The 26,694-nt window shown below is 41.5% G+C and overlaps 1 protein-coding gene across 15 annotated transcripts in view; it reads left to right on the plus strand.

Moving 5' to 3' along the window:
• The window catches only part of INAVA (innate immunity activator), a 66,330-nt gene that overhangs the window by 17,057 nt on the left and 22,579 nt on the right, over positions 1-26,694 (plus strand). For 7 of the 15 annotated variants that reach the window (XM_070745149.1, XM_070745141.1, XM_070745143.1 and 4 more), the window contains exons 2-4: positions 19,429-19,554; positions 21,781-21,905; positions 25,627-25,746. In XM_070745149.1, the coding sequence (XP_070601250.1) occupies positions 19,494-19,554; positions 21,781-21,905; positions 25,627-25,746 (306 nt within the window). In that variant the 5' untranslated portion in view covers positions 19,429-19,493. Of the gene's footprint in view, positions 1-3,469; positions 3,614-19,428; positions 19,555-21,780; positions 21,906-25,626; positions 25,747-26,694 lie in introns of those variants that run through there. The other 8 variants (XM_070745150.1, XM_070745142.1, XM_070745153.1 and 5 more) reach the window with 5 other exon arrangements.

Here is a 26,694-nt window from a genome sequence, read left to right on the forward strand (position 1 = left end):
AATTAAAGGGAAACAAATGTTGGGCTTGTTTATCCATAACAGCTGCTTTCTAAAATGTAGTCAAATGCTCTGTTTGGCCCTCAACCTGGATGAAGCTACCGTGTTGTTTAATGCAGTGTTTCCCAACCTTGGCAACTTGAAGATATCTGGACTTCAACTCCCAGAATTCCCCAGCCAGTATCTGCTGTCTGAGGAATTCTGGGAGTTGAAGTCCAAATATCTTCAAGTTGCCAAGGTTGGGAAACACTGGTTTAATGAGCATGCTTGGAGGCAGGGATTCCATCCTGTGGCACAAGTGCTGATGGTGGCAGACTCATGGGATGCCAGATGGACGGGCCTTACCTTTGTGTGACAGGATTTGTCCCTCTTCCCTCCCACCCACCCCCGGTCCTGGTGCCTTCAAGTGAGCTGGGCATTCTGTAAGCTTTATCTTCAAAAAGTTGAAGCAAAGGCAGTATTGCTTTGAGTCATCACAATCTGCAAGGCCAAAGAGCTTAGATAACAGTAGCCACCCCCTTGAAAACTAGTTCGCCGTGTATGTTTATTGCAGGGCCTGGATTAAAGGTGATTATGCCTGACTTTAGTTCCACACCTTTATCTCGGTATTGGCAAATATTTTGAATGCAGGAAATGGCAAACCTGCTTTTGAATTAATGTTTTTCTTTCATTCCCAACTGGACCTGTGTACATACATTACCTCAGGTTTCTGTATCATCCCTCATCAGTAAATATTTTAAGTGCTGCTTTTCTTCTGTTGCAGTATATAGAGAAGTGGTAGTTGAAAGAGGACAAGCTCTCTTAGTTTTCTCTTTGAGAAAAGTGGTGACTTAAACATCAATAACAGATACACTTTGCCCTTTAATATCATAGTTCTAAAAATACTTTAATTGCATGTTTTTGTTTACAAACAACTCTGGATAAACTATTATTATTATTATTAATATTATTAATATTATTATTATTATTATTATTATTATTATTATTTGTATGCCGCCATTCTCCAAAAACTTCTGATTTCATGAGTGGTTAATAAAAGTTAAAGCACTACAACATTTAATAAAATGCCTCTTCAATTCATTCAATAATGGACTTCAGCAAAGCCTTTGATACGGTTCCACATAAAGAGCTGATAGATAAATTAGTGAAGATTGGACTTAATCCCTGGATAGTTCAGTGGATTTCAAGCTGGCTGAAGCATAGACATCAGAGAGTTATTGTTAATGGCGAGTATTCTGAGCAGAGACAGGTTACAAGCGGTGTGCCACAAGGGTCTGTTCTGGGTCCTATTCTTTTTAATATGTTTGTGAGTGACATAGGGGAAGGTTTGGTAGGGAAGGTTTGCCTATTTGCCGATGACTCTAAAGTGTGCAATAGGGTTGATATTCCTGGAGGGGTCTGTAATATGGTAAATGATTTAGCGTTACTAGATAAATGGTCAAAGCAATGGAAACTGCAGTTTAATGTTTCCAAATGTAAAATAATGCACTTGGGGAAAAGGAATCCTAAATCTGAGTATTGCATTGGCAGTTCTGTGTTAGCAAAAACTTCAGAAGAGAAGGATTTAGGGGTAGTGATTTCTGACAGTCTCAAAATGGGTGAGCAGTGTGGTCGGGCAGTAGGAAAGGCAAGTAGGATGCTTGGCTGCATAGCTAGAGGTATAACAAGCAGGAAGAGGGAGATTGTGATCCCCTTATAAAGAGCGCTGGTGAGACCACATTTGGAGTACTGTGTTCAGTTCTGGAGACCTCACCTACAAAAAGATATTGACAAAATTGAACGGGTCCAAAGATGGGCTACAAGAATGGTGGAAGGTCTGAAGTATAAAACGTATCAGGAAAAACTTAATGAACTCAATCTGTATAGTCTGGAAGACAGAAGGAAAAGGGGGGACATGATCGAAACATTTAAATATGTTAAAGGGTTAAATAGGGTTCAGGAGGGAAGTGTTTTTAACAGGAAAGTGAACACAAGAACAAGGGGACACAATCTGAAGTTAGTTGGGGGAAAGATCAAAGGCAACATGAGAAAGTATTATTTTACTGAAAGAGTAGTAGATCCTTGGAACAAACTTCCAGCAGACGTGGTTGGTAAATCCACAGTAACCGAATTTAAACATGCCTGGGATAAACATATATCCATTGTAAGATAAAATACAGGAAATAGTAAAAGGGCAGACTAGATGGACCATGGGGTCTTTTTCTGCCGTCAGTCTTCTATGTTTCTATGTTTCTATTTGAATAGAATAGAATAGAATTCTTTATTGGCCGAGTGTGATTGGACACAGAAGGAATTCGTCTTTGGTGCATATGCTCTCAGTGTACATAAAAGAAAATATACATTTGTCAAGAATCGTGAGATATAACACTTAATGATTGTCATAGGGGTCAAATAAGCAACGAAGAAACAATCAATATTAATAAAAATCTTAAAGATACAAACAACAAGTTATAGTCATACAGTCCTAAGTGGGAGGAAATGGGTGATAGGGGTGATGAGAAAAAACTAGTAGCAATAGTAGTGCTGACTTAGTAGATAGTTTGACAGTGTTGAGGGAATTATTTGTTTAGCAGAGTGATGGCATACGGGTAAAAACTGTTCTTGTGTCTAGTTGTCTTGGTGTGCAGTGCTCTGTAGTGGTGTTTTGAGGATAGGAGTTGAAACAGTTTATGTCCAGGATGCGAGGGGTCAGTAAATATTTTCACAGCCCTCGTTTTGACCTGTGCACTATACTGCTGACTGCCATTTTTATTTTTAAAGAAGCAGCTTTAAAATGCAATGCTCCTTAAGTCTTCCACTATCCAGTGCTTTTTAATTTTTAAGTTCATTTTAGAGAAAATATCTGGAATTCTGTGTGGCTAAAATTACTTGTGAGCAAAGGGTTAAACATTCCCCTCAGCTCTGTTTTTCTATTACAGTACTGCAGATCTCCTCTTAAAGCTGTTGTTGTTTTTAAATTATATTTTAGTTGTCCCACTGTATCATGTTTTTGAGTATAACATGTGTTCCATTGAAAGCAGCGTTAGGAAAAGCAGCCTTCACATTGAATGGATTACAGAACTATAGGAATAGTCTGGTAGTATTTTCATGCTAATGAAGTATCTTGCTGATCATCAGAGAAAGTGCTCAAAGCGCTTTTCTCTGGCAGTAAGTTACAAAGGCATAAAACACATTTTCATGTGTGTACGTTACAAAGGCAGAAAATACATTTTCAGGCCGTGTGGACTTAGAGCTGACTGCAGTGGGTTATTTTAGCTTTCCCTGCTTATCCAGGAGTAGGGGATTCCTTGCTAACTTTTGCAAGAGATGTTTAATAAAGTCCCTCCCTCCTGGTGTTATGTGTCAGCTTGTCCTTTTGTGCCTGGGAGGATTTGGCTCCACTGATTCTCTTACGCTGGAAAGGTATTGCTCACCTGCCCTGCTTCTCTGACTCAAGTCAAAACAAGTAACACAGTTTCTTTGGCACAACCAGAGTGAGGCAGCGCCGGGAAGAGAGAAGGAAGGGATTGGAAACGTGAACAAAAACTGCAAGCAGTTGCAGTGAATCTGATATTAGGAACAAACCTCCCCGATCTTCCTCTCAGTAGCAAGTACTTGGAAGCAAAGCCCTCTAAAGGTAAGACTGCTTTTTCATTCCAGAAAGGTGGCAGGACAGCTGGTAACTGAGAGCTCATATTGGCACATGGTAAAAAAAACAGCATTTTGGTTTTTGTTTAATGTATGACTTTCTTTCCAGGGTTTTTATAATATCTTCAAATGATAAGTTGAAATCCACTGAAAACTGCTGCTTGCAATGATAAAACCCAATATTTGGGTTTTAAATGTAAAAGATCGGGAACCCTGTTTAAATCAATTATACAAGTCTTCTGTATATGGATATTTTAATATATACTGCTCAAAAAAATAAAAGGAACACTCAAATAACACATTCTAGATATGAATGAATGAAATATTCTAATTGAATACGTTGTTCTGTACAAAGTTGAATGTGCACAACAGCATGTGAAATTGATCAGTGTTGCTTCCTTAGTGAACAGTTTGATTTTACAGAACTTTGATTTACTTGGAGTTATATTGTGTTGTTTAAGTGTTCCCTTTTTTTTTGAGCAGTGTATTATTGAGATTCCACATAGAAATTAGCAGCAATTATAGAAAAATCTACATACAGATTGCTACAAGTGTTTTTGCTCTGGTCAGTGGCAGCTTCAACAGTCATGTGATTGTATTTAATTCTGTAAGTTACTTGTAATTTTTTACACAGATTACTTTTTCTTGGTGAATGTGTAACAGGTAATGTGGGCTCTAGACCAGAAAGGTATTCTGCAGCTCCTTCAATTCATTTTCAGCGTTTGGAGGACAGGACAAACAGAGAAGGCTATGAGATGGATAAACATCTCAGTGGAACCAAGACAGAAAAAAGAAATTTCAAAATTGCTTTTAATATTTAATGCAAATATCTCGGATCTTTGGATCAGAGGGAACATTCTAGGGTCACAGGCAGAATTGCTTGGATGTAGCAAGATGACAAAAGAATCTTTGCCTTTATACAGCCAGCCACAGTGATTAAGAAGTAGATTCGAATTTGAGTCTGCCTGCTGAGTGGCAAATAAAGGTCAAGGACCTCTGATGATCTTATCAAAAGGACACGACAGGTATTAGAATTGATAAGTCTGTACTGTTTCATCATGTGGCTTCTGACTAGTTAGCTTTCCTCATCATAGACTTGGGCTGAGTTATCAAAGTTCTGCAATGCATGATGTTTGGCATCTGGATATGGCTAACTCAGCAACTTCCATATACAGTATTTTAAAGCTAAAATATATGGTGACTTCAGCCAGTGTAGACATCAAGTCTCTCTGCTCTTTGGTCATCTTTTAGTGGTGCTTTCTGATTCCTCTATACTGGCTTACTAGACAGTGCATCCAGTCCCAAGGTGGTTCCTAAGTCTGTCTTTAAATCCAATTTGTAATTAGGTCAGAATTGTTATTTAGCATTAATTAAATCTTTGTCTTAGTAGATATTATATATTATAGTTTTCATAAGTATATGTTATAAATTGTAGTTTCAGATGCTCTATTATTCTCACTTTATACTTTACATTTGTTCCAGTTGTTAAGCCACTGTAGCCTAATATTTTTCCAATGGTGTTTGATAAGTTATGGTGTTTCACATCTTTCTGATTATTTTATTATTATTTTCAATCATGATTAGTTTTCCTTTGATGCATGACCAGTGATTGCATTGGATTTACCACTTGGAGGCATGGCTACCAGGGTAAATAAGAGAAAAATGCAAGTCAAAGATGAAGTTGCATACTCAGTGCTGTGTTAAGGATAGTGTAATCTGACTTAACATGGGAAAAATCCTTCCTCCAGCCGATGAACCGCTGACGCTATTCAGTGTTTTCATGTTCATTACAAATTAGCGTGTGTTCGTCATCATAAGCCACTGTATTTAACTCAGCTGTTTAATATGGTAGGCTTTATGACAATCTGTTCAAAAATACAAGTTGTCCATAAGTCAGATGTTATTATCCTAGGGATTGTCTGTACATTAGTCTACGGAGTCTACGAGTCTACGGAGAGGGGCGGCATACAAATCTAATAAATAAATAAATTAGTGCCATATCATGCAGTGAGATCTGCATTATAGAACAGGGCAGGTTGGAAAAAGGGTTTCATTTTAATTATGGGACGTGTAATTGTGGAACTTGAAGGACGGATGCTTCCTTCTTCAAAGGGAATCAGCAAGACATCATTAAGATAACAGGAGGGTTCATCCAGCTACCGGGAAGGACCTTGTTGCTATCGCCATCCATTTGGTTTCCATGGCAAAAAATGGGACCACCCTAGTTCAAAAGCTGTGCAAACTATTTTTGTTAGGGCATGAATTTGCACTGGTAATTTACAAAAGATTTGGAAATGGTTGTCCTGGTTATATCTAAGTTTATATTCAGCCAACCAAATACATTTTTTCGTCCTACATATGCATCCTGTTAATGTTATTACTCTTTGTCAGAGGTCTTCAAACTAGGTAACTTTAAGACTTGTGGATTTCAACTCCCAGAATTCTGGGAGTTGGAAGTCCACAAGACTTAAAGTTGCCAAGTCTGGAGACCCCTGCTCTATATTAAACATAGAATACCATAGGGAAGATATTTGTTGGGAGAGCATGAGATTGAAGGAGCTTCGAGGGTGTGCACACTTTGTTTCGTGAAGTAGAAACAGATGACCAAGCTTCACAGGGTAGGGTGTGAGAGAGCTGTGAAGCTGCTGGGGCGAAATCTGGGATAATAATTGCAAGATTTTAATCTCTTAATTGTTCAATTATTAGTCAATTAAAGTGTGACAGTTAATTAAAAACAATAATTCAACCAGTAGGCAGCCCTGTTTTGATTTTGGTGGTTAACTGACTAAAGAAAGGTGCTCACTCAGCATATATATTTTTTTAGAACTGTGTGGAGGGGGCGTTCAAATATCCTTTGAGTTTGGTGGGGCAAGAGTGGGGCACTGAGTCACAGTCTGGGATCTGGTGCCCAGAGGACACTGTGCAATAAATATGCATCTGCTAATCTGATGGGGGAGTTGGGAAGGGAAAAGATGAGGAAGAGATGGGCACATTTTTGGAAACAGGACTCTTCCCACCCCACTTCCCCCAGAAAAAAAAAGTTTTTGGGGGGCATTAGAAGCAGGTGGGCCATCTATTTGAACTTGTATTTAGGGATATTTTTTTTCTATCTGTGTTCGATTGGCTAGTTTTGTGATGTTCCCAAAGTCACTTCCACATTATAATTATTTTATTTCATATGTATTTTGTTTATTTTCTAAAAAAATACTTGTCTTAAAATTTTTACTTAGAATTTCTCCCTACTATCCAGTCTAGATAGCTTACACAGTTAATATTTCTGTTCTGTTTGCCACCACAAGTTATTTTGCTTAATTTTAGATTATATATTTTTTCCTTCAACCCTGAAATTTATTTATTTATGGGGGAGTTGAGACACCTTTCCCCCAGGCTTTTTATATTTTATGTTTGGTATGTATGTGTTGTTTGGTTTTTAAATATGATAGGGTTTTATATGCTTCTTTTTAATATTAGATTTGTCTTGCTATAATATTGTTTTTTATTACTGCTGTGAACCGCCCCGAGTCTTCGGAGAGGGGCGGCATACAAATCTAATAAATTATTATTATTATTAATAATAATAATAATTTATTTATTTATTTATATCAATGCAAATACGAAATCTAAGAAACCCAATATAAAACCTAAAAAAACAATCTAAAACCACACACAATTAAAAATTCTTTAACTAACATTCACTCATGATCATTCAGTTATACCGTCGGCCGGAAATATAAAGTTTTTAATGCAATTTGGTTTCCATCTATGTACAGGAAATTTGGCTCTATTTCTTGGTTATTAATTAGGTGTTTTCACACAGTCATAGCCCACAAAAGTGCAGAAATACAATGCACGTATTTAAAGGCTGATTCAGACAACCACTAATTGTTAACTGGCTGAAATTTTGGCATGCACTAAGCCAGTTGGATGCATGTATATATGGGTGGGAGAGAATGCCTCATGAGATTATGTACATAATTCTGATATTCATATCCATATGCTGTTTGCCTAAGGATACTGTAAGTGAAAAGGGGAATTCCTATTATACTATTTATGGTTGCCTGTGAAAGCTGGCATTAGAATTTTCATAGCCTTCCCCCTATTTTTTAAAAAGTATTTCAAAGGGGTATCAGTTTAAAGTACGGTAAGGAGAAAAGTAGCATGAAAGAACAAAGGAGGTATTTGTTTCTTTTCTTTCCTATCATTTCTCTTCTCCAGATCAGCCTTCCTAAATAGCCCCTTATGATGGCTGGCCCCTATAAATATAAGGTGAAAATCCTTGGAGGAGCCCCACTTCAGAAAATTGGGGATATAGACAAGTTGAAACACTGCTTTGGACTATTTTGCTTTCACTATCTGTATCTCAATTAGCTTTTTTAAAAAAATCATCAGCGTGCAATTGAATTGGACAGCTAATAAATTCAAATAAACAGAATAAAATCATCCTCATGATTTTTTAGACCTCTAATACAGTGGTCCCCAACGTTTTTTCCACCAGGGACCAGTTTCAGCAAGACAATTTTTCTATGGCCCAGTGGGGGCGGAAAGGGGCGTGGTTGGGGGCGGGATTAAGCATGGGGGTGCTGGTCCTCCCCGCCCCTCTTTCCCGCCATCGTCCTGTGGCCGGCAGAACCTGCCTCCCAAGCCCTCTTGCCCAGCGGGAGCTAAGCGCTGGAGAGAGTGGGTCAGGCTGGCCCTCCTGCCTCCCCCCAGCCAAAAACGCAAAAGCGCCCCGCGGCAGAAGCCAAAAGAGGCTTGAGCCTCTCGGTCCTTCCCGCCCCTCTGTCCCATCCATCGTCCTGTGGCCGGCAGAACCTGCCTCCCGAGGCCTCTTGCCCGGCGGGAGGCGAAGCGCTGGAGGGAGGGGGGTGGCGGCATGAGGGCCGGCAGCTGCTGACTCCATGGACCGGTGCAACATGCCCCGCGGCCCGGTACTGGTCCGCGGCCCGGTGGTTGGGGACCCCTGCTCTAATAGATGCATTGATATGTATGGGCTGGTTTCATACAATTAGCGGCCGATAAGGTCCCACAGAGTTGGCCTTCTCCGGGTCCCGTCGACTAAACAATGTCGTCTGGTGGGCCCCAGGGGAAGAGCCTTCTCTGTAGTGGCCCCGGCCCTCTCCCCAAAAATCAGAACTGCCCCCACCCTCCTTGCCTTTCGTAAATTGCTCAAGACCCACCTATATCGCCAGGCATGGGGGAATTGAGACATCTCCCCCGGGCTTATATAGTTTATGTATGGTATGTTTGTGTTGTATGATTTTTAAATGATGGGTTTTTAGATAATTTTAATATTAGATTTGTTACACTGTATACTTTTATTATTATTGTTGTGAACCGCCCCAAGTTTGCGGAGAGGGGCGTCATACAAATCTAATAAAACTAAACTAAATTAAACATGCATAACTGTTTACTGGATTAACCCATTTATAAATATGTGCAGTACATTGAGGTACTAAAATTGCTGCGCGAATGCAGCCACTGAGACTTTCACTAATTTGATTGTGCTATGCTACTCCAACTCTGGTAGTTGCAGTATTAGTAATGCTTAGATATCTATCTATGAAACATTGTTTTTATTTTATCATTTCATTTTTCCCTGAACGCCATCACTCTGCTAAACAAATAATTCCCTCAACACTGGCGGACTAAGTCTGCACTACTATTAATCTTCTCATTGTTCCCATCACCCATCTCCTCCCATTAATGACTGTATGACTGCAACTTAGTTGCTTGTTTCCTTACAATTTATATTGACTGGTTCCTAATATGATTTGATTGCTTATTTGTACCTGGACTTTCAATAGGTGTTGTACCTTATGATGCTTACGAACCTATCTTTTCTTTTATGTACACTGAAAGCATATGCACCAAAATAAATTCCTTGTGCGTCCAATCATACTTGGCCAATAAAAAAATAAATTCTGTTCTGTTCTGTTTAATGAGCACTGAATTCCAGCTATTTCTAGAAGTTTGAGAATACTGTATCAGAAGTTAAATAAAAACTGGGCTCTCTGCCCAGGGAAACTAGTAATTCTGTGTAGAAAGCCTTTATCTTATTCTGATTGGCGACCCGTACCAAATTTCCTTTTCGCTAACAAACGGGCAGTGTGATTTGAAATAATCAAGAAATGTTGTACTTGTTTCTTGCAGAAGACCTTTTGACCATCACGAAGGTAAACTCGGAGAGGGTTGCTCTTTGTTTACAGCCATGTAGAAATAGGGTTAAAAATAAAAGTTGAATCTCTCTCAGAATTGCAACAAGATTTGCTAAATCGACTCAAGTACTTATCATACAGCACATATTCCCCACCTCTTCCGTAATCATGAGAGATGATTGTACAATTACACCGAGGCCAATCAGTAGGGAATAGATTGCATGAAGCACAGGAGGAGAACTATAAATAGAATGAAGGCAAGGAATATCTGGGTAAGAGTGGGGCAATGTAAGGCAGGAGGGCAAGGAAGGGTGGTGGTAGTGGTGGTGGAAATGTACTTACTTAAGTTTCATAGCATCTCTGGTTAGTTTTGTAATCAGACAGATTTTGCTGTTTTATATATAGTCTCTCTCTCTCTCTCTCTCTGTATCTATTTGTCTGTCTGTCTGTTTGTCTGTCTATCTATCTATCTATCTATCTATCTATCTATCTATCTATCTATCCATCCATCCATCCATCCATCCATCCATCCATCCATCCATCCATCCATCCATCCATCCATCTATCTATACCCTTATTAAACCCAATCTACTTCCACCAAAACATCGCATAGACACTAAAAATATTACACAGGGCAAAACCCGAACTCAGAACAATCTACATATATACAACATCCAACTAGAAAACCAGGGAGTTTATCAAATACCGTGTAAAATCTGCCCAGCCACATATATTGGACAAACGAACAGGAGAGTTAATGCACGTGTTGCAGAACATAAGAATGCATTAAAAAAAAAAAGAAAAAACCTCCTCCCTTTTCCAACACTTCAAAACCACAGGACATGAAATTGACTTTGACAGTACCAAATTAATTTCCAAAACAGAACACTACAGCAAAAGAATAATCATGGAAGCCATCGAGATAGAAAAACATCCCCAAAATATAAACAAGCGGGATGATACCTCTCGCTTACCAGACATCTGGAAACCAGCCCTCAAACATATCCCAGCCATAGAAACCAGACTCAGAACACACATTGTAAAGCAATCAAGTAGCCTGCAAGTTCCAACTACTCAGGATATCACGCCTAATCTACAACCATTAACTAATCAGCATACCTCAGCTACATCAACGACCCCAATTGTTACCCCACTGACTCACCAGGAAGTTTCTACACAGCAGGCAATTGCTGAGCCATCAAACCACACCCAGCCACCAGTATTTATAGAAGGAAGGCAGCTCAGGTCTCGCAGTGTTCGCCTGAGAACAAGGACAGAAACACCAGCCTGAAGATGACGAGTGGGACCTCGTCGAAACGTCGCCAGAAATTTTTTTGGAAATTTCTGGCGACGTTTCGATGAGGTCCCACTCATCATCTTCAGGCTGGTGTTTCTGTCCTTGTTCTCAGGCGAACACTGCGAGACCTTAGCTGCGAGATATATATATATATATATATATATATATATATATATATATATATATATATATATATATATATATATATGGAGGGAGGGAGGGAGGGAGAGGGAGAGGGAGAGGGAGAGGGAGAGGGAGAGGGAGAGATACCCTCCCAGTAAGGGTATGGCTAGCTGAAGAGGCCAGAACTGCGTGTTCAAGATTTTTTTGCCTCTTCTTAAGAACCATTTTCTACTTAAGAAACTGAGCCTGGAAAAATTTCCTAGGAAATCTGAGAGCGGCACAAAGGCCCAGCCAGTTTCCTGCCATTTCTCTCTCTGGTGCAGTGTATGGGAGGCAGCCTCGTGCTGGGTGTATGGGAGGCGTGTGCTCCTCCTCGCCGCCTCAGAGTCCCTCTTTTTATTTTAAGCCTTAAAGTTTTGCATTTTCTTGATTCCCCTCCCCTCACCTTCTTCCTTTAGCAGCGACTGTCCTCCTCCTCTTCTTCTTCTTCCTCCTCCCACCCAAATTCCGAGCTTTTATTTCTTTCCTAATGGGTTTGCACACATTATTTGCTTTTACATTGATTCCTATGGGAAAAATTGCTTCTACTCCCAGAATTAATGCATTAAGTTCTTAAGTAGAGGTACTACTGTAACCATCCATCCATCCATCCATCCATCCATCCATCCATCCATCCATCCATCCATCTATCTATCTATCTACATATGTTTTAACATGAACATTATTAGGGAGAAATAATCAAGTATAGCTACAATTTTTGTAAATAAATGGCAAACAATATAGGCACATGGAGATAAAAGAAGTAGATTGAGTTTGATAAGTTCCTAGGGTTATATTTTTTGGAAGTCTTTGTTTGATTATACAGTGAACCCTCGATCATCGTGAGGGTTCCGTTCCAGGATCCCAAGCGATGATCGATTTTTCGCGAAGTAGCGGTGCGGAAGTAAAAACACCATCTGCGCATGCGCAGATGATGTTTTTACTTCCACCGCCGCCCGCCCTTCGCCCGCCCACCCCATTGCTCGCGCCTGGGGTTTCCTGGGGAGCGCGCGCGTTGCTGGGGCCGCTCCCCACCTGGGGAGCGGAGCCAGGGTTTCCCCAAGCGTGCGCGCGTTGCTGGGGCTGCTCCCCAGCTGGGGAGCGGATCTGGGGTTTCCCCAAGCGCGCGCGCGCGTTGCTGGGGCCGCTTCCCAGCTGGGGAGCGGATCTGGGGTTTCCCCAAGCGCGCGCGCGTTGCTGGGGCCGCTTCCCAGCTGGGGAGCGGCCCCAGCAACGCGCGCGCGCTTGGAGAAACCCCGGCTCCGCTCCCCAGCTGGGGAGCGGCCCCAGCAACGCGCGCGCGCGCTTGGGGAAACCCCAGATCCGCTCCCCAGCTGTGGAGCGGCCCCAGCAACGCGCGCGCGCTTGGAGAAACCCCGGCTCCGCTCCCCAGCTGGGGAGCGGCCCCAGCAACGCGCGCTCGCTTGGAGAAACCCCGGCTCCGCTCCCCAGCTGGGAAGCGGCCCCAGCAACGCGCGCGCGCTTGGGGAAACCCCAGATCCGCTCCCCAGCTGGGGAGCGGCCCCAGCAACGTGCGTGCGCTTGGAGAAACCCCGGCTCCGCTCCCCAGCTGGGGAGCGGCCCCAGCAACGCGCGCGCGCTTGGGGAAACCCCAGATCCGCTCCCCAGCTGGGGAGCAGCCCCAGCAACGCGCACGCGCTTGGGTAAACCCCAGCTCCGCTCCCCAGCTGGGCAGCGGAGCTGGGGTGTCCCCGCGCGTGCCGCCCGCCCGCCCACGCCGTTGCTCGCGCCGCCGCTGGGGTCTTACGGGGCAAGAGGGGGAAGACCCAGGGAAGCCGCCCAGCTTCCCAGCTGGGGAACTCCACCATCTACGCATGCGTGGCCATAGAAAAAAAGGCACACATGTGCAGATGGTGGAGTTTACTTCCGGGTTGAAAACTCGCGAAATAGCCCTTTCGCGATGCTTGAGGACGCGAAACTCGAGGGTTCACTGTATATTTAGAAGATTAGAGTGGGCTGGTTGACTTTTTTTGGCCAGGATGGATGCTATGGCCATCTTCTGTTATTACTTTATTTTCATTGATCTACCAAAGTTGCATCTATTAATGTAGAGACAAGTTTTGTTTCTCTACCTGTGGTTTCAGATTGCAATTGCTTTAAGGTGGAAAAACATAGCTTTCACAACCAGAAAGTAAAATTCATCATCCAATAGCAGCCTTTGAGGATCTATTGGAATTTGTGGTTTTATTAGCAAGCTCAGCTAATTATTAAAAAATTCAATTAATTAAATTAACTTAGCAAGGTTTAGCTCCCCCCCCCGCCCTTTCCTGCCATACTGGGCAAAATGTATATCTTTTATATCTATTGCCAAGCAAAGGGTTTAGAGAAGGGGAGTGGCAAGTGATATTTATTTTTTATTGATTGATTGATTTTGTCCATTGCACAATGAGAGTTATATTAGGTATATATATATATAGTAAATATATAATGAAGGTTATAGAGGATATACTCATAGTAAAATATATCTAAGAAAGAAGAGAAGAGAAGAAATAGGAATAAAATATATCAGTGAAAGAATAGAATAAATATAGGAAAGAAGAATGGTATAGGAGATATAGGAGAGCAATAGGACAGGGGACGGAAGGCATGCTGGTGCACTTATGTACGCCCCTTACTGACCTCTTAGGAATATGGAGAGGTCAACCGTGGATAGTCTAAGGGTAAAGTGTTGGGGGTTTGGGGATAGAAACCATTCTTCTTCCTCAAGTATGATGAAGTTGCCTAGCTCTGCCTTGCACTATTTTGAAAAGGAGTGATTTATATTGTTATGCTTGGGCATGTATGGATTCTATTCGTGTTTTTATTTTAAACCGTTGAAAGCTTGTAGCATACCTTAGAGCTAAAAAGCACGCATGTATCCATTTCTTAGCTTCATAATCAAATTGAAAAATATTCCTTCATCTTCTTTAATATCTTTATCCCTAAATAGCCAGAATTGGCTCTAGATTCAGTCTTTTCTGAAACGCTTCTTAGTTTGTTACACTTCAAAATGTGTGCTATATGTGCCTGGAAGGCATAGAATGAAATGGCTTGTTCATTCCATCCCAGAAAATTTACTGAGATTGTTTCTCCCCTGATGATCTTACAATTTATGTATATTGTCTCTTAATATCTGACCCACATTTTGTCCATCATTCCAGTTTGCTTTTCATCTACTATATTTGCTAGAATGCCTCTTTTGCTTTTAAAAATGATCCTGCTTTAAGTTTTTAGCATCTCTAGAGAGGCCAAAAATCTCGGGAGTTGTTGCTAGCACATTAAAATCTCTCTTCAACTTGGGTTCTCTCCAAAACTGTAGATTTCCACGTCCAGAATTCCCAGATATCATATTTACGACTAAGAAATTTACAGTTACAGTTTTTAGAGGGTGTCCAGATTGGGAGAGATAAGTTTGCATTATTAATAATATCATCCAAGTGGGATAAAGATCTGATCTAAGGAATTTTCTTACACATCTAGTTCTTGCAATATGTGCTTTATTATGGAATTTTCTGAAAAACCAAAAATACACTTTTTACTAAATACGGCTGAGGATTTGGATGTCCATATTTGAAAACTGGAAAGACAAACATTGGATATCCTATAGTTTTGAGGGATACACTGTCAATACTTAAACTTGTATATTTCCCCATTCGGAAGAGGTTCTAAAGCTACAATGGCTTTTGCCATGGGCTTGCTAATTTGTAAGATAGATATCAGGTGAAAGGGCAGATGAGAAAACTCGAGTTATACAGCCCACTGCAGATAGGACAAAACTGAACTACTAGTAGATGGATTGGGGCAGGCAATTTGGAAACAACTGAGACATTTTTTTCTTGTGACAAGTTATCAGATCCAGGAAGCCAGCATTCTTGAAAGTATCATTCATTGAACCAATGAGCCGATTCTTTTATTTACTGACCATAAAAATAGGAGCATTACGAGTTTCTACTTTAATTTCCTGGCTGGACAGTTAACTCTTTTTTTTTTTTTTTTATGAACAAAACTTTTATTTAACAGTGAACATCAACAATTAGCATAAAATCCATAAAAATACAGTATTTTCTATTCTACAATGTAATCTAAGTACAAAACAGTTAACTCTTACTCATATAAAAGTTATTAATGTCTGATATATGTTATATAGGCACATGTTATATATCAGACTGAGCTGCTAATATCTAGCCCCGGCCAATGATTGAATATATGTATGGATGTGATTGATTAATTTTAAGTATTGGGGTTTCAAGACAGTATTTTAAATGTAGATTTTATTGTAGATTTCTAACATGTTTTGCACAAATTTGCTGTAAGCCGCCCTGAGTCTCAGGAGAAAGGTGACATAAAAATCGAATAAATCAATAAATGAAATAAATATGCAGTTTGGCAGATAGAATCTCAGTAGGCTCAAGGTTGACTCAGCCTTCCATCCTTCCAAAGTCAGTAAAATGAGGACCCAGATTGTTGGGGGCAATATGCTTGCTCTCTGTAAACTGTTTAGCTGTCAAGCACTGTGAAGCGGTATATAAGTCTAAACGCTATTGCTATTTGCTATAATTGTAGCAATTACATACACCACTATGGCTGTGTGGTTGCCTATTTCGATTTATGAATGGGATGGTTTGTTATGGGAGGCAGAGGAACCGGCTCCTACCCACACAGCATCCTATGCCACTTTGGAGTGGAGTGAGCAATAATCTGTACAGGTCTAAGCAACATCACCTTAGGTCGTGCAGCTCAGTAACAGCTGTGAACCTTGTCCACCCACCTCCTTCTGTTATTCCCCCCCCCCCCCCAGGAGACTGGCAGTCCTGTGATAAGCTCCAGACAGAAACTCAGAGTGACTTTCAGATTGACTCACCCAGTAGGGGTGGGGAAGTACTGTGCAAACAAGCGGCACTTGCAAAGAGGAAGGCTTGGAGTCACCCTGGCTGCTGGGAAAGCAATAAAAAGTTGATCCCTACTATATAATGGCCCAGTTTTGAATGGCCCATCTGGGCAACTGCGATGAGGTCTCATCATGGTCACTTCTTCCAATGCTGGAGCTTGTTTGCTTAGCATTTCCTGCCAACCTTATGGCGTAGATTTATTTTTTGCTGGCTGGGTGAGGGGAAGCAGCAGTGAAACGATCGGGCACATGGGCGGTCTTCACAAAAATAGAGATAATATGTAAGGGAGATAAGAATTCTCCCCAGCAGGTTTATGGTTGTGACTGAATTGGTTGACTGATTTTAATTTATTGGGATTTTAGCTTGTAGTTTTAATTAATTAGATTTGTTGTTCGCATTGTTTTATATTGTGTTTTGTGAGCCACCCTGAGTTTTTGGAGAAGGGCATACAAATCTAATAAGTAAGTAAGTAAGTAAGTAAGTAAGTAAGTAAGTAAGTAAGTAAGTAAGTAAGTAAGTAAGTAAGTAAGTAAGTAAGTAAACAGACAGACAGACAGACAGACAGACAAACAAACAAACATTTCTTGCTGTCTCTCTCTTTTTCTTCCTTTCCCTCTTTCTCTTTGTCTCTCGATGTCGCTCTCCCCCTCTCATTGTCTTTCACCCCACAATTTTTTCAAGACTAAAAATGTGTTTTCTGGTTTGGTTTAGTTACTAACAATGAGTGGAACCTAATGGCCGGGAGACTTAGGTTATATATCATCATGTCCTGATTTGATTCTCACTCTGTTCTTAACTAACTTAGAGGCACTTCCCCTTCCTACAGTTTTTGGATAATAATACTGAATTATTGTATGCACAGTATCCCTATAAAATGTAAATTATTTCTGTTAACTCTGGTTAAGTTTCTATGCAATCTTAGTGAAAAAGTAATTTAAATTTGTATTCCGTGTGAATTGGATTAGTTAAATTTACGTCTGAGATTATCCCTTTTCATAGCCTTCATTAGATACTGTATGTTTAACAGGTTTACGGAAAGCAACTTCTCTTTATGTTAAGACTGTAGCCCTCCAGTGTTTTTAAATATAAACTGCTAGAAGCCTCATTCGTTGTAATACATTCTAATGGCCCGTAGGAGTTGTAGTTCAGCAATAATTAGAAGTCCAAAAGTCTTTCTAGTTTGTTTTGTTGTGAGGTTATGTGCCAGATCAGAGACACAATTCACAAAGCGTCATGCAACATTGATGCAAAAAGAATCCACATCATTCATGTTCAGGTTTCTAATGAAAACCAGGAAAATCCAGTTGCCTTTTGGAGATGTATCTTTGGGACATCCATCACCTGGATGATTGAGAATCTCCATAGACATTGTCATAGTCAAATGATTTCTCCTTACTGAGTAGACAATTTGGAAGTTGGGAATAGAATAGATACAGTGATGGCGAACCTTTTTTCCTTCTGGTGCTGAAAGAGCATGGGCATGTGCTATCGCGCATGTGTGAATGCCCACACCCATGAGTCAATGCCTGGGGAGGGCAAAAACAGCTTCCTCTTCCCCCCGGAGACCCTCCCAACTTCAAGAACCTGTTTCCTAACTTCAGGTGGGCCCAATAGGCTGATGTTTTGCCCTCCCCAGGCTCCAAAGGCGCCCCTGGAGCCAGGGTAGGATACAAACACTCTCCCCATCCTCCCAAAGACTCCCTGGAAGCCAAAAACGCCCTCCCAGAGCCTCCGTGTGAGCCAAAAATCAGCTGACTGACACACACATGCACATTGGAACTGAGCTAGGGCAACAGCTTGCGTGCCAGCAGATATAGCTCCATGTGCCACCTGTGGCACCCGTGCCATAGGTTCGCCATCACTGGAACAGAATAACTGTTGGAGGGGACTTCGGAGGTCTTCTAGTCTAACCCCCTGCTAAGGCAGGAAACCCTATACCTGAGATGTTGAACCCATGGCATGTGTGCCGCAGGCAGTACCTGGAGCCATATCTGAGGGCACGTGAGGCATTGCCCTATGTCAGCTCCAGCATGCATGAACAGGTTGGTCAGCTGACGTTTGGCCTTCTTTTCGGCCTCCTGAAGTCTCATGAAGGCTGGGGATGGTGAAAAATGTAAAATGGCCTAATGGGCCAACTGGAAGGTTGCTTCTGAACTTCCAGTTGGCCTGTTTGGCTGTTTTCGCCGTCCTCAGGCTTCAGGAGGCTTTCCTGAAGGCTGGGGATGGTGAAAAATAGCCCAACGGGCCTACCGGAAGTCAGAGCCTTCAGTGAGGCCTATGCGCATGTGTGAGGGGGCCAGCATGGGGGTTATTATTATTATTATTATTTATTAGATTTGTATACTGCCACTCTCCGGAGACTCAGAGCGGCTCACAACAACAAAACACAATACAAATCCAATGATAAAAACAGTTTAAAACCCTTAATATAAAAACAGTCATACATCCCAGACAAACCATGCATAAAACGGAACGGCCCGGGGAATCAATTTCCCCATGCCTGATGGCAGAGGTGGGTTTTAAGGAGTTTGCGAAAGGCGAGGAGGGTGGGGGCAGTCCTGATCTCCGGGGGGGGGAGTTGATTCCAGAGGGTCGGGGCCGCCACAGAGAAGGCTCTTCTCTGTGAGGGAAGGGCATTGCATTATGGGTGCCAAAAAAGGTTCGCCATCACTGCCCAGACAAACTGTTGTCTCGTCTCTTCTTAAAAACCTCCAGTGTTGAAGTATTTACAACTTCTGGAGGCAAGTCGTCCCAATGATTAATTATTCTCCGAGTCCACGGAGAGGGGCGGCATACAAACAAACAAACAAACAAACAAACAAACAAACAAACAAATAAACAAACAAATAAATAAATAAACAAACAAACAGAATGAATGAATGAATGAATGAATAAATAAATATTCTAACTGTCAGGAAGCAGGAATGAAATGTGAGTCTTGGGCAGCAGTATGCTGAAGCTGGCTCATATTGGCTTATGAGAGTCAACTTGATTTTTTGGGAAACTTTGTGAGCCAGTTGAAAGCAAGAATTTAGCATGTGCAATGAGCTGTTGGTGTCTAGTGGTACAATATGGCAGCAGCAATCGAGCCAGATGTTAAATATTTATCAGCACACTATTGGTCTTGGGTAGGTCAGTCTGTTCCACATTGGAGCTCCAAATAGAACCTTTGTGAGATAGAGGCCTGACAGCAAGTTCTGCAGTTAGTGGAAGGCCCACACCCAGCCTTTTCTTTTAGCATTGTTCTTGCTTACTTTGTGTTTATATCAAGCATTCCTCAGTCATGCCCTTTTTATATTAGCAGAAGACGTTACAGCATTTTCCAGGTGTGATCATCCTGTCTCTCTCCACATCCTGGGTTTGACCATGAAGAGTAAGAATAAAGATGAGACCAGCGATACAGACAGTGGCATCATAATCCAGTCCGGTAAGTGACTAATGGGGAAGTTTCTTCTTGGAAAAAATGCAGACATCTCCGGGATGCTTTCTTGTACCAACAAGTTTAAGCAACAATATATACTCTGCTGGGGTCTTTCTTCCATGGCTTGCTGTAGACTGAGGATTGCTTAGGCTAGACTCTATTGCTGTCACTAACAGTCATTGGCTGCAATTGACCCAAAATACAGCTGTGCACAGAATCCCACACCTTGTTACTCATGGCCTGCTCAACAGTCAAGAGTTTATTAGTGTGGTTTTATCTCAGATGGATTATCATGTTGCGCAAGGTATAGTCTTCACATTGAAGTGATGAAGGGCAATCTTGCAAAATAGGAATTGATCTTGGACAGGAACCAGAGCCAGGAACTGGTGACAACAACACTTGTATCAGACTTGAGGAATGATAGGGCAAGGTGGAGTCTTCTTTTTGGCATGGTGCTTGCCACTCACTTTGCAGTATAACTTATTACCGCCTGCAAATATTTTCAGTTGCTTTGAAATATAGGCTGTTATATTGATGAATTTATCCTTCCTTTTTTCTGAGTAAGCAGACTCTTGAGAAGCTATTTCATTAGAAACCTAAGCATGAAATATATGGAATTCTTTTTGTATGACTATTGTCTGATGCCGTGCACGTCTTTAGTTATTTCTAAACTTAAAAAATTGTTGAATTGCTTAAAAGCGCTGAGCCACATACTTTTGTAGCTAATAATAATAATAATAATAATAATAATAATAATAATAATCATCATCATCATCATCTAGCCACAAATCAGTTAAGGTAATGCATATACAGTTAAATGCTTCCTTGTATAGGAAAGTGGTATGTGTCCATTGCTGTGTGCTGATTCATAATTTATTTTAATCATAGTTCATTGAATAAATTACAGGAGTTGAGTATACATATCCCACTAAGTCAAAACAAAGCAGGCTATTTTACAACCTGGCAAGATTCATAAGCCAGCCTTTGATGTGACTGGTTTAGAGCCCTTCTTCATATAGGCAAGAATAAGTATAAGAATTTATAGAGAGAGAGGTCAGGCCCACTGATTCTTCTTTTTCTCAGGATGGTTTGGCCACTCTACAAATTACCATAACATCCTTAATAACACAAGGAAAAGCTGAAATAGAGCTGATGTGAATTATTCCAATGATGATGATGTCTAATTGCCAACAAGACATGTTCTGTTGTGGTCTGTGCAAACCTTGATTTTCCTTTTAGTCTCTTGGATAAAAGCAGCATTAGGAAGTCCAAGCATAATGTAAAAGCATTTTCTTCATTCTGGAAACTCTTGGGACTATAAAAAGCTCAGTTGTGGCACACACCTAGCTGAATTTCTTAGTTTGGAAAGAAAGAAAAGCTAGTTCCATGGGCACTTGGAAAATTGATTTTGAGATAAATAAATTAGGGAATTCCTCATCCAACCTCTGCTTCCTTAGCAAATTCCTTTGGACCCCAAGAGTTTATCACCCGGTACAATTTGCACATCCGAATAAGAACTGCTCTTTCTTCAGTGCCACCAAATTTACAGCCTGCTGACAGAATCTTGCCCTGCCCTACGTTATGAATGATGTATATGGAACTGATCATCAGTGTTTTGTTGGATTCAAACCTGTAAGGGCAGATATCATCATATGCTTGAAAAGAGTCATAAAGCTGACCAAGCACCTCTGATTCCATAGGAAGAAATTCTTCTGGGTAGAATCCTATTAAGTGAGAGCCCTGATATATTTTTGATAGATAGATAGATAGATAGATAGATAGATAGATAGATAGATAGATAGATAGATAGATAGATTTAGGCTTTAAAAAATTCAATGCCTTGCATTTCTTCCCCAGTCAATATGGGGAGAGCAACAAATACATTTATTTTCTCTTTGCTGATAACCTAACATTTAGGGATATTGGCCTTAGGCTTTGTTTTTATCTTGTCTTTAACAAATTTGACCTGCCTATTGTCTATGAAGTGGAGCTGCTGTTGGACACATTCCATGCCTCATCCCATGATCTTCAGGAGAGCTCTTTTGAAGTTAAACCCAGTTTGGTGATAAGAGTGTTAGTGGTCTTTGAAGATACCTTTACAACCCCGGCCTGTGCGCAAGGAAGCTGCCAAAGGCCATCTCTGTCTGACTGATCCAATATTATCAAAATCCATGCTTTCTTTTCTCTACTGGCTGACAAATCAATATGTACTCTTTTTTATTATTCTTTCAGGTCCTGATAGCCCCATGGCTGCAATGAAGGATTTGACGCAAGCCATGAGGAAGCAGCAAAAGGCCCTTGAGGATCGCCTGGAAGCCTGTTTACAGGAACTACGGAGATTGTGTTTGCGCGAAGCGGTAAGGAGCCGCGAGAATTGCAGAATTGTTAGCCTTATTAGGGATTTGTAAGCTGCATTCCTACGGGAAGAAATGCATGTCTGGAAGGGTTGGGATTCCACAGTCCGAGGAATTGAGAAGGGCTTTCTATAGAGATCAAGTGATCCCTAGCCTCAGTGTGAGGGTAGTGAAAGAGTGAAGTGGTTCTCACGAACACTCGGGCTGTGATAGAAGAAGCTTATGCATCATTTAAGAAATAGCTTGGTGAAGCAACTCAAGGCTTTTAATTAAAACTGCAATTAAGAGTCTCCCTTCAAGTTCCTTAATAAACCTGATGGTGTTTTCCCCCTCTTTGCCGTAGAGTAAAGCAACTACAGTGGTACCTCGGTTTTCGAACGCTTCCCTTCTCGTACATTTCGGATATCGAACAAAATTTTCTGCAAAAATTTGCTTCAGTATCCGAACAAAAATTCGGATACCGAACAGCCAGAGAAAATTTTGTTCATTATCTGAAATGTAATCCCGGCAGCTTCAGGGCGCTGAGGAGCTCTCTAAGAGCTCCAAGCTGCAGGAAAGGTGGGGGCTGCTGCAATCCCGGCAGCTTTGGGGAGCTCCTTTCCTCATTGCTTTGTTTTATTACCTGTAAGGAGCTTCAAAAACTTTTTTCCTGTGGCTGCAACAGCGGCGGTTTCCCTTCCAGTAGCAAGAGCGCCGGGAACGTCACGTGATGAAGGGAAGCCGACGGAGCCATCTCAGCATTTGCTTCCGCTCCAGCACTTCCCTTAATTACGTGACTTCCCGGCGCTCTTGCTACTGGAAGGGAAATCGCCGCTGTTGCAGCCACAGGAAAAAAGTTTTTGAAGCTCCTTACAGGTAATAAAACAAAGCAATGAGGAAAGGAGCCCCCCAAAGCTGCCGGGATTGCAGCAGCCCCCACCTTTCCTGCAGCTTGGAGTAGCGAATTTATTTATCCCATTGGAAATAAAGAAAATAGATTTAATTGGTTCCCAGCGAGTTAGCAGGGGCTGGGAACCAATTAAATCCATTTCCATTATTTTCTATGGGATAAATAAATTCGGTACTCGACCAAATCGGTTCTCGACCACACTTCTGGAACGAATTGTGGTCGAGTACCGAGGTGCCACTGTAGTTGATACTGTGAATATAGGGAAATTTCTACCAAATAAAATTAGTCCTATCAAGCCATCGTTATCCTCTTTGACAATGTATAGCACAATTACAAAAAAGTTGCTAAGATAATATTAAACATGTCATGGTTCCCTATTGGAAGTCTCCTCCTGAATATTCTTATTGTCACTAGAATCTAGTTCTTCCCGTGGATCAGTTCATCGACCTACTTCCTGTTTCTTTGTTTGACTGATCACCAACTTATGCAAAAGCCTCTTAAACATCGTTAGTTTACACATTAGCTTGCAATGAATCCAATCCTGCATATTTCCCCTAGCATCAATTTTTGTTCGTTCTCTCTGCCTGAAATCAACTGAAGGCTATTTAGGAAATAAGAAAAAAAGCCAAAGGCTAACTGCATGCCAAGCCCATTAAAATGAATGTGAACTTATTTGTCTCCTTTTATTGGCAGTAATGGGCTGCTGCTCCCATGGGGGGTGGGGGGGAAACGCAGTGGGAGTAATATGTTTATACACTATTTATTGAATTCTTTAGAGTTTTTTAATTGTCCTTCCTTCTCTAGTACCTTAGGATGATCCTTAATTTCTTTTAAAATAGGAAATAAATAAATAGTATGTTTTTACCCATAAACGCTTTAATGATTTTAATCATTATCTAGAACTGAACTTTTTTAGCAATTAAAGAAAATTGAGCTACTTGCCTAATCTGTTATCATACCAAACCTTGTGGGTTCAGTACCAAACCTTAAAATGTTACTGTGTTCCTCAACAAATAATGCTGTCTATCATTTGTCCTTTTTTGTGGCTATTCAAATAATGTGACTTAATCAACTGAAAAAGAGTCCAATGACCTATTTGAAAACTTACCTTGATGGGTAAGTCACTCCCACCCAGTCACATGACCTTTAAGTCATCCCGGTCACACGATTGTCAAGCCACTCCCACCTAGTGACATGGCCGGCAAGTCACTCCTACCTAGTCACATGGTTGGCAAGCCACACCCACACAATAAGCCATGCCCACAGTGTGGTAGTAAAATTTTTTGCAGCCCTTCACTCCATGTGTGTGTGTGTGTGTGTGTGTGTGTGTGTGTGTGTATTGTGGCTCATTTTCAGGGCTGTGATTGAATGTAAATGTTAAAAAGTTAAATAAAATAACACTGCGGTCCTGTGCTAAATAAATGGATTAAATATTGCCCTTTGACAATCAGCTCAAGCAGCAATCTTGGTTAAATTGCTACTTCAGGCGGCAGAGCAAATAGCATCCTATTTCCAGGTCAAGGTAGGCCATGCCCAAGGCCCTACATGGCATTGGACCAAAGTACCTCCGGAACCACCTGCTACCGCACGAATCCCAGCAGCCGATAAGGTCCCACAGAGTTGGCCTTCTCCAGGTCCCGTCGACTAAACCAGTGTTTTTCAACCAGTGTGCCGCGAGACATGGTCAGGTGTGCCGCAAAGAAGAAAGCTCAGGTTCTGGTCTCGCAACTTTTTGCTGAGAGAGAGAGAGAGAAAGAGAGAAAGAGAGAGAAAGAAAGAGAGAGAGAGAGAGAGAAAGAGAGTGTGAGAGAGAGAGAAATCAAGAGAGAGAGAGAGAAAAGAGAGAAAAAGAAAGAAAGCAAGAGTGAGAGAGAAAGAAAGCAAGAGAGAGAGAGAGAGAGAGAGAAAAGGAGAGGAAGGGAGAGAGAGAGAAATGAGCAAAAAGGGGAGGAAAAAAGAGAAATGAGAAAATGATTGAGGCAGAGAATGAGAGGAAAGAGAGAGAAACAAGAGAGAGAGAGAAGTGACTCTTGATTCAAAGCATATGATAAAAAGCACCCAAAGAATAAGAGAAAACCCCCCAGCCCTCACCTGTTTTTGGAAATGGTTCAAGAGTGTGTATATACACACACACACACAAGGGTGGGGAGGAGACAGGGATTGAAAAAGAGAGGAGAGTGTCTTGGGGTGTCATTTTGTGTCATTTTGGTTGGTGGTGTGCCCCAGGATTTTGTAAATGTAAAAAATGTGCCGCGGCTCAAAAAAGGTTGAAAATCACTGGACTAAACAATGTCGTCTGGCGGGCCCCAGGGGAAGAGCCTTCTCTGTGGCGGCCCCGGCCCTCTGGAATCAACTCCCCCTGGAGATTAGAACTGCCCCCACCCTCCTTGCCTTTCGTAAACTACTTAAGACCCACCTATACCGCCAGGCATGGGGGATTTGAGACATCTTCCCCCAGGCTCATTATTATTTATGTTTGGTATATATGTGCTGTTTGGTTTTAATTATGATAGGGTTTTTAGTTATTTTTAATATTAGATTTATGCCATTGTAATATTGTTTTTATCGTTGTTGTGAGCCGCCCCGAGTCTTCGGAGAGGGGCGGCATACAAATCTAATAAATGTAATTGAATTGAATTGAATTATGGCAGCAGAATCAAAAAAATCACATAAACATCTCCCCTCCTATCTTGCAGGGGAAATAATATTAATAAATCAGTTAATAACAAACAGGCTGCTCTTTCAGGATACACAGTTTAGCTGTTTTACATTCCCTAACTTCAATAATCTCCTTGACTTACGCTGCTTCTACATTTTTTATTTTTTATTTTGCAGGAATTGACAGGAAAGCTGTCTACAGAATATCCTCTGAAGCCAGGAGAGAAACCCCCAAAGGTCCGCCGTCGAATTGGCGCTGCTTTCAAACTGGACCAAAAGGCTATTCTTTCAGGAGCAGTAAGACATCTTGCTCACAATTTTGGGGGGTTTAGAGCAGGGTTCTCCAATCTTCGCAACTTTAAGACTTGTGGACTTCAACTCCCAGAATTCCTCAGCCAGCTTTGTTGTGAAGGTTGGAGACCCCTGCTTTTGAGAATGTGGATGAGCACAGACATTTGAGCTATCCAGGTGGTTCTGCTTATCCCCACCCACGGGAGGAAAAATAATGATTAAATTTCAATTCACAATAAGACACAATAAGTTTGATTAGGAAAGAGGTTCTGGGAATCCCCTTTTGATATTCTGACCTCCAAAGCAGGATTACCAGATCAGCATCTAATTTTGCTTGCTCCAGTAGTTAATAGTCATGGGAACTTCTGCTGCTAAGGCTTTTTGGATCAGGGTGGAAGAAGAGCAGCTTTGCAATGCTGGTGATCTTAGCTGTGGAAGTACAAGTCGGGCATCTCTTATTTTCTTAATCTGCTCGGTAAAGGACACCGTGTTATTTCGTCATCTTTATAAGGCCATCTCAGCAAAGATCGGGCCAGCGTTCTGAAACATAAACATTTCTGTAGGTTCAGTCATAAAGCCACAGAAGAACAAGCACTGAAGCTGAGAAAAGATATTTCATCTTCCTAGTTAGCTGGTTTATATACACCTTGATCATTTTGTACCTGTTGTTCTTTTCATAGAGTTAGATGCAAATACTGCCAGTCAAAAGCCAATACAGTGATCCCCCGGGTATTGCGACCCCGATCATTGCGAAATGGCTATATGGCGATTTTGCAACCCGGAAGTAAAAACACCATCTGCGCATGCGCACCCTTTTTTCTATGGGCACGCATGCGTAGATGGCGCCGGGCAGATCAGCTGCTGGGTGGCTTCCCTAGGTCTTCCCCCTCTTGCTGGCGGGAGGGCGAGCGGCAGGCATCAGCGAGGAGTTTCCCCACCGCCCACGCAAACTCC

The sequence above is a fragment of the Erythrolamprus reginae genome, chromosome 3 (genome assembly GCF_031021105.1).
Source record: "Erythrolamprus reginae isolate rEryReg1 chromosome 3, rEryReg1.hap1, whole genome shotgun sequence".
In the NCBI taxonomy this organism is placed as follows: domain Eukaryota; kingdom Metazoa; phylum Chordata; class Lepidosauria; order Squamata; family Dipsadidae; genus Erythrolamprus; species Erythrolamprus reginae.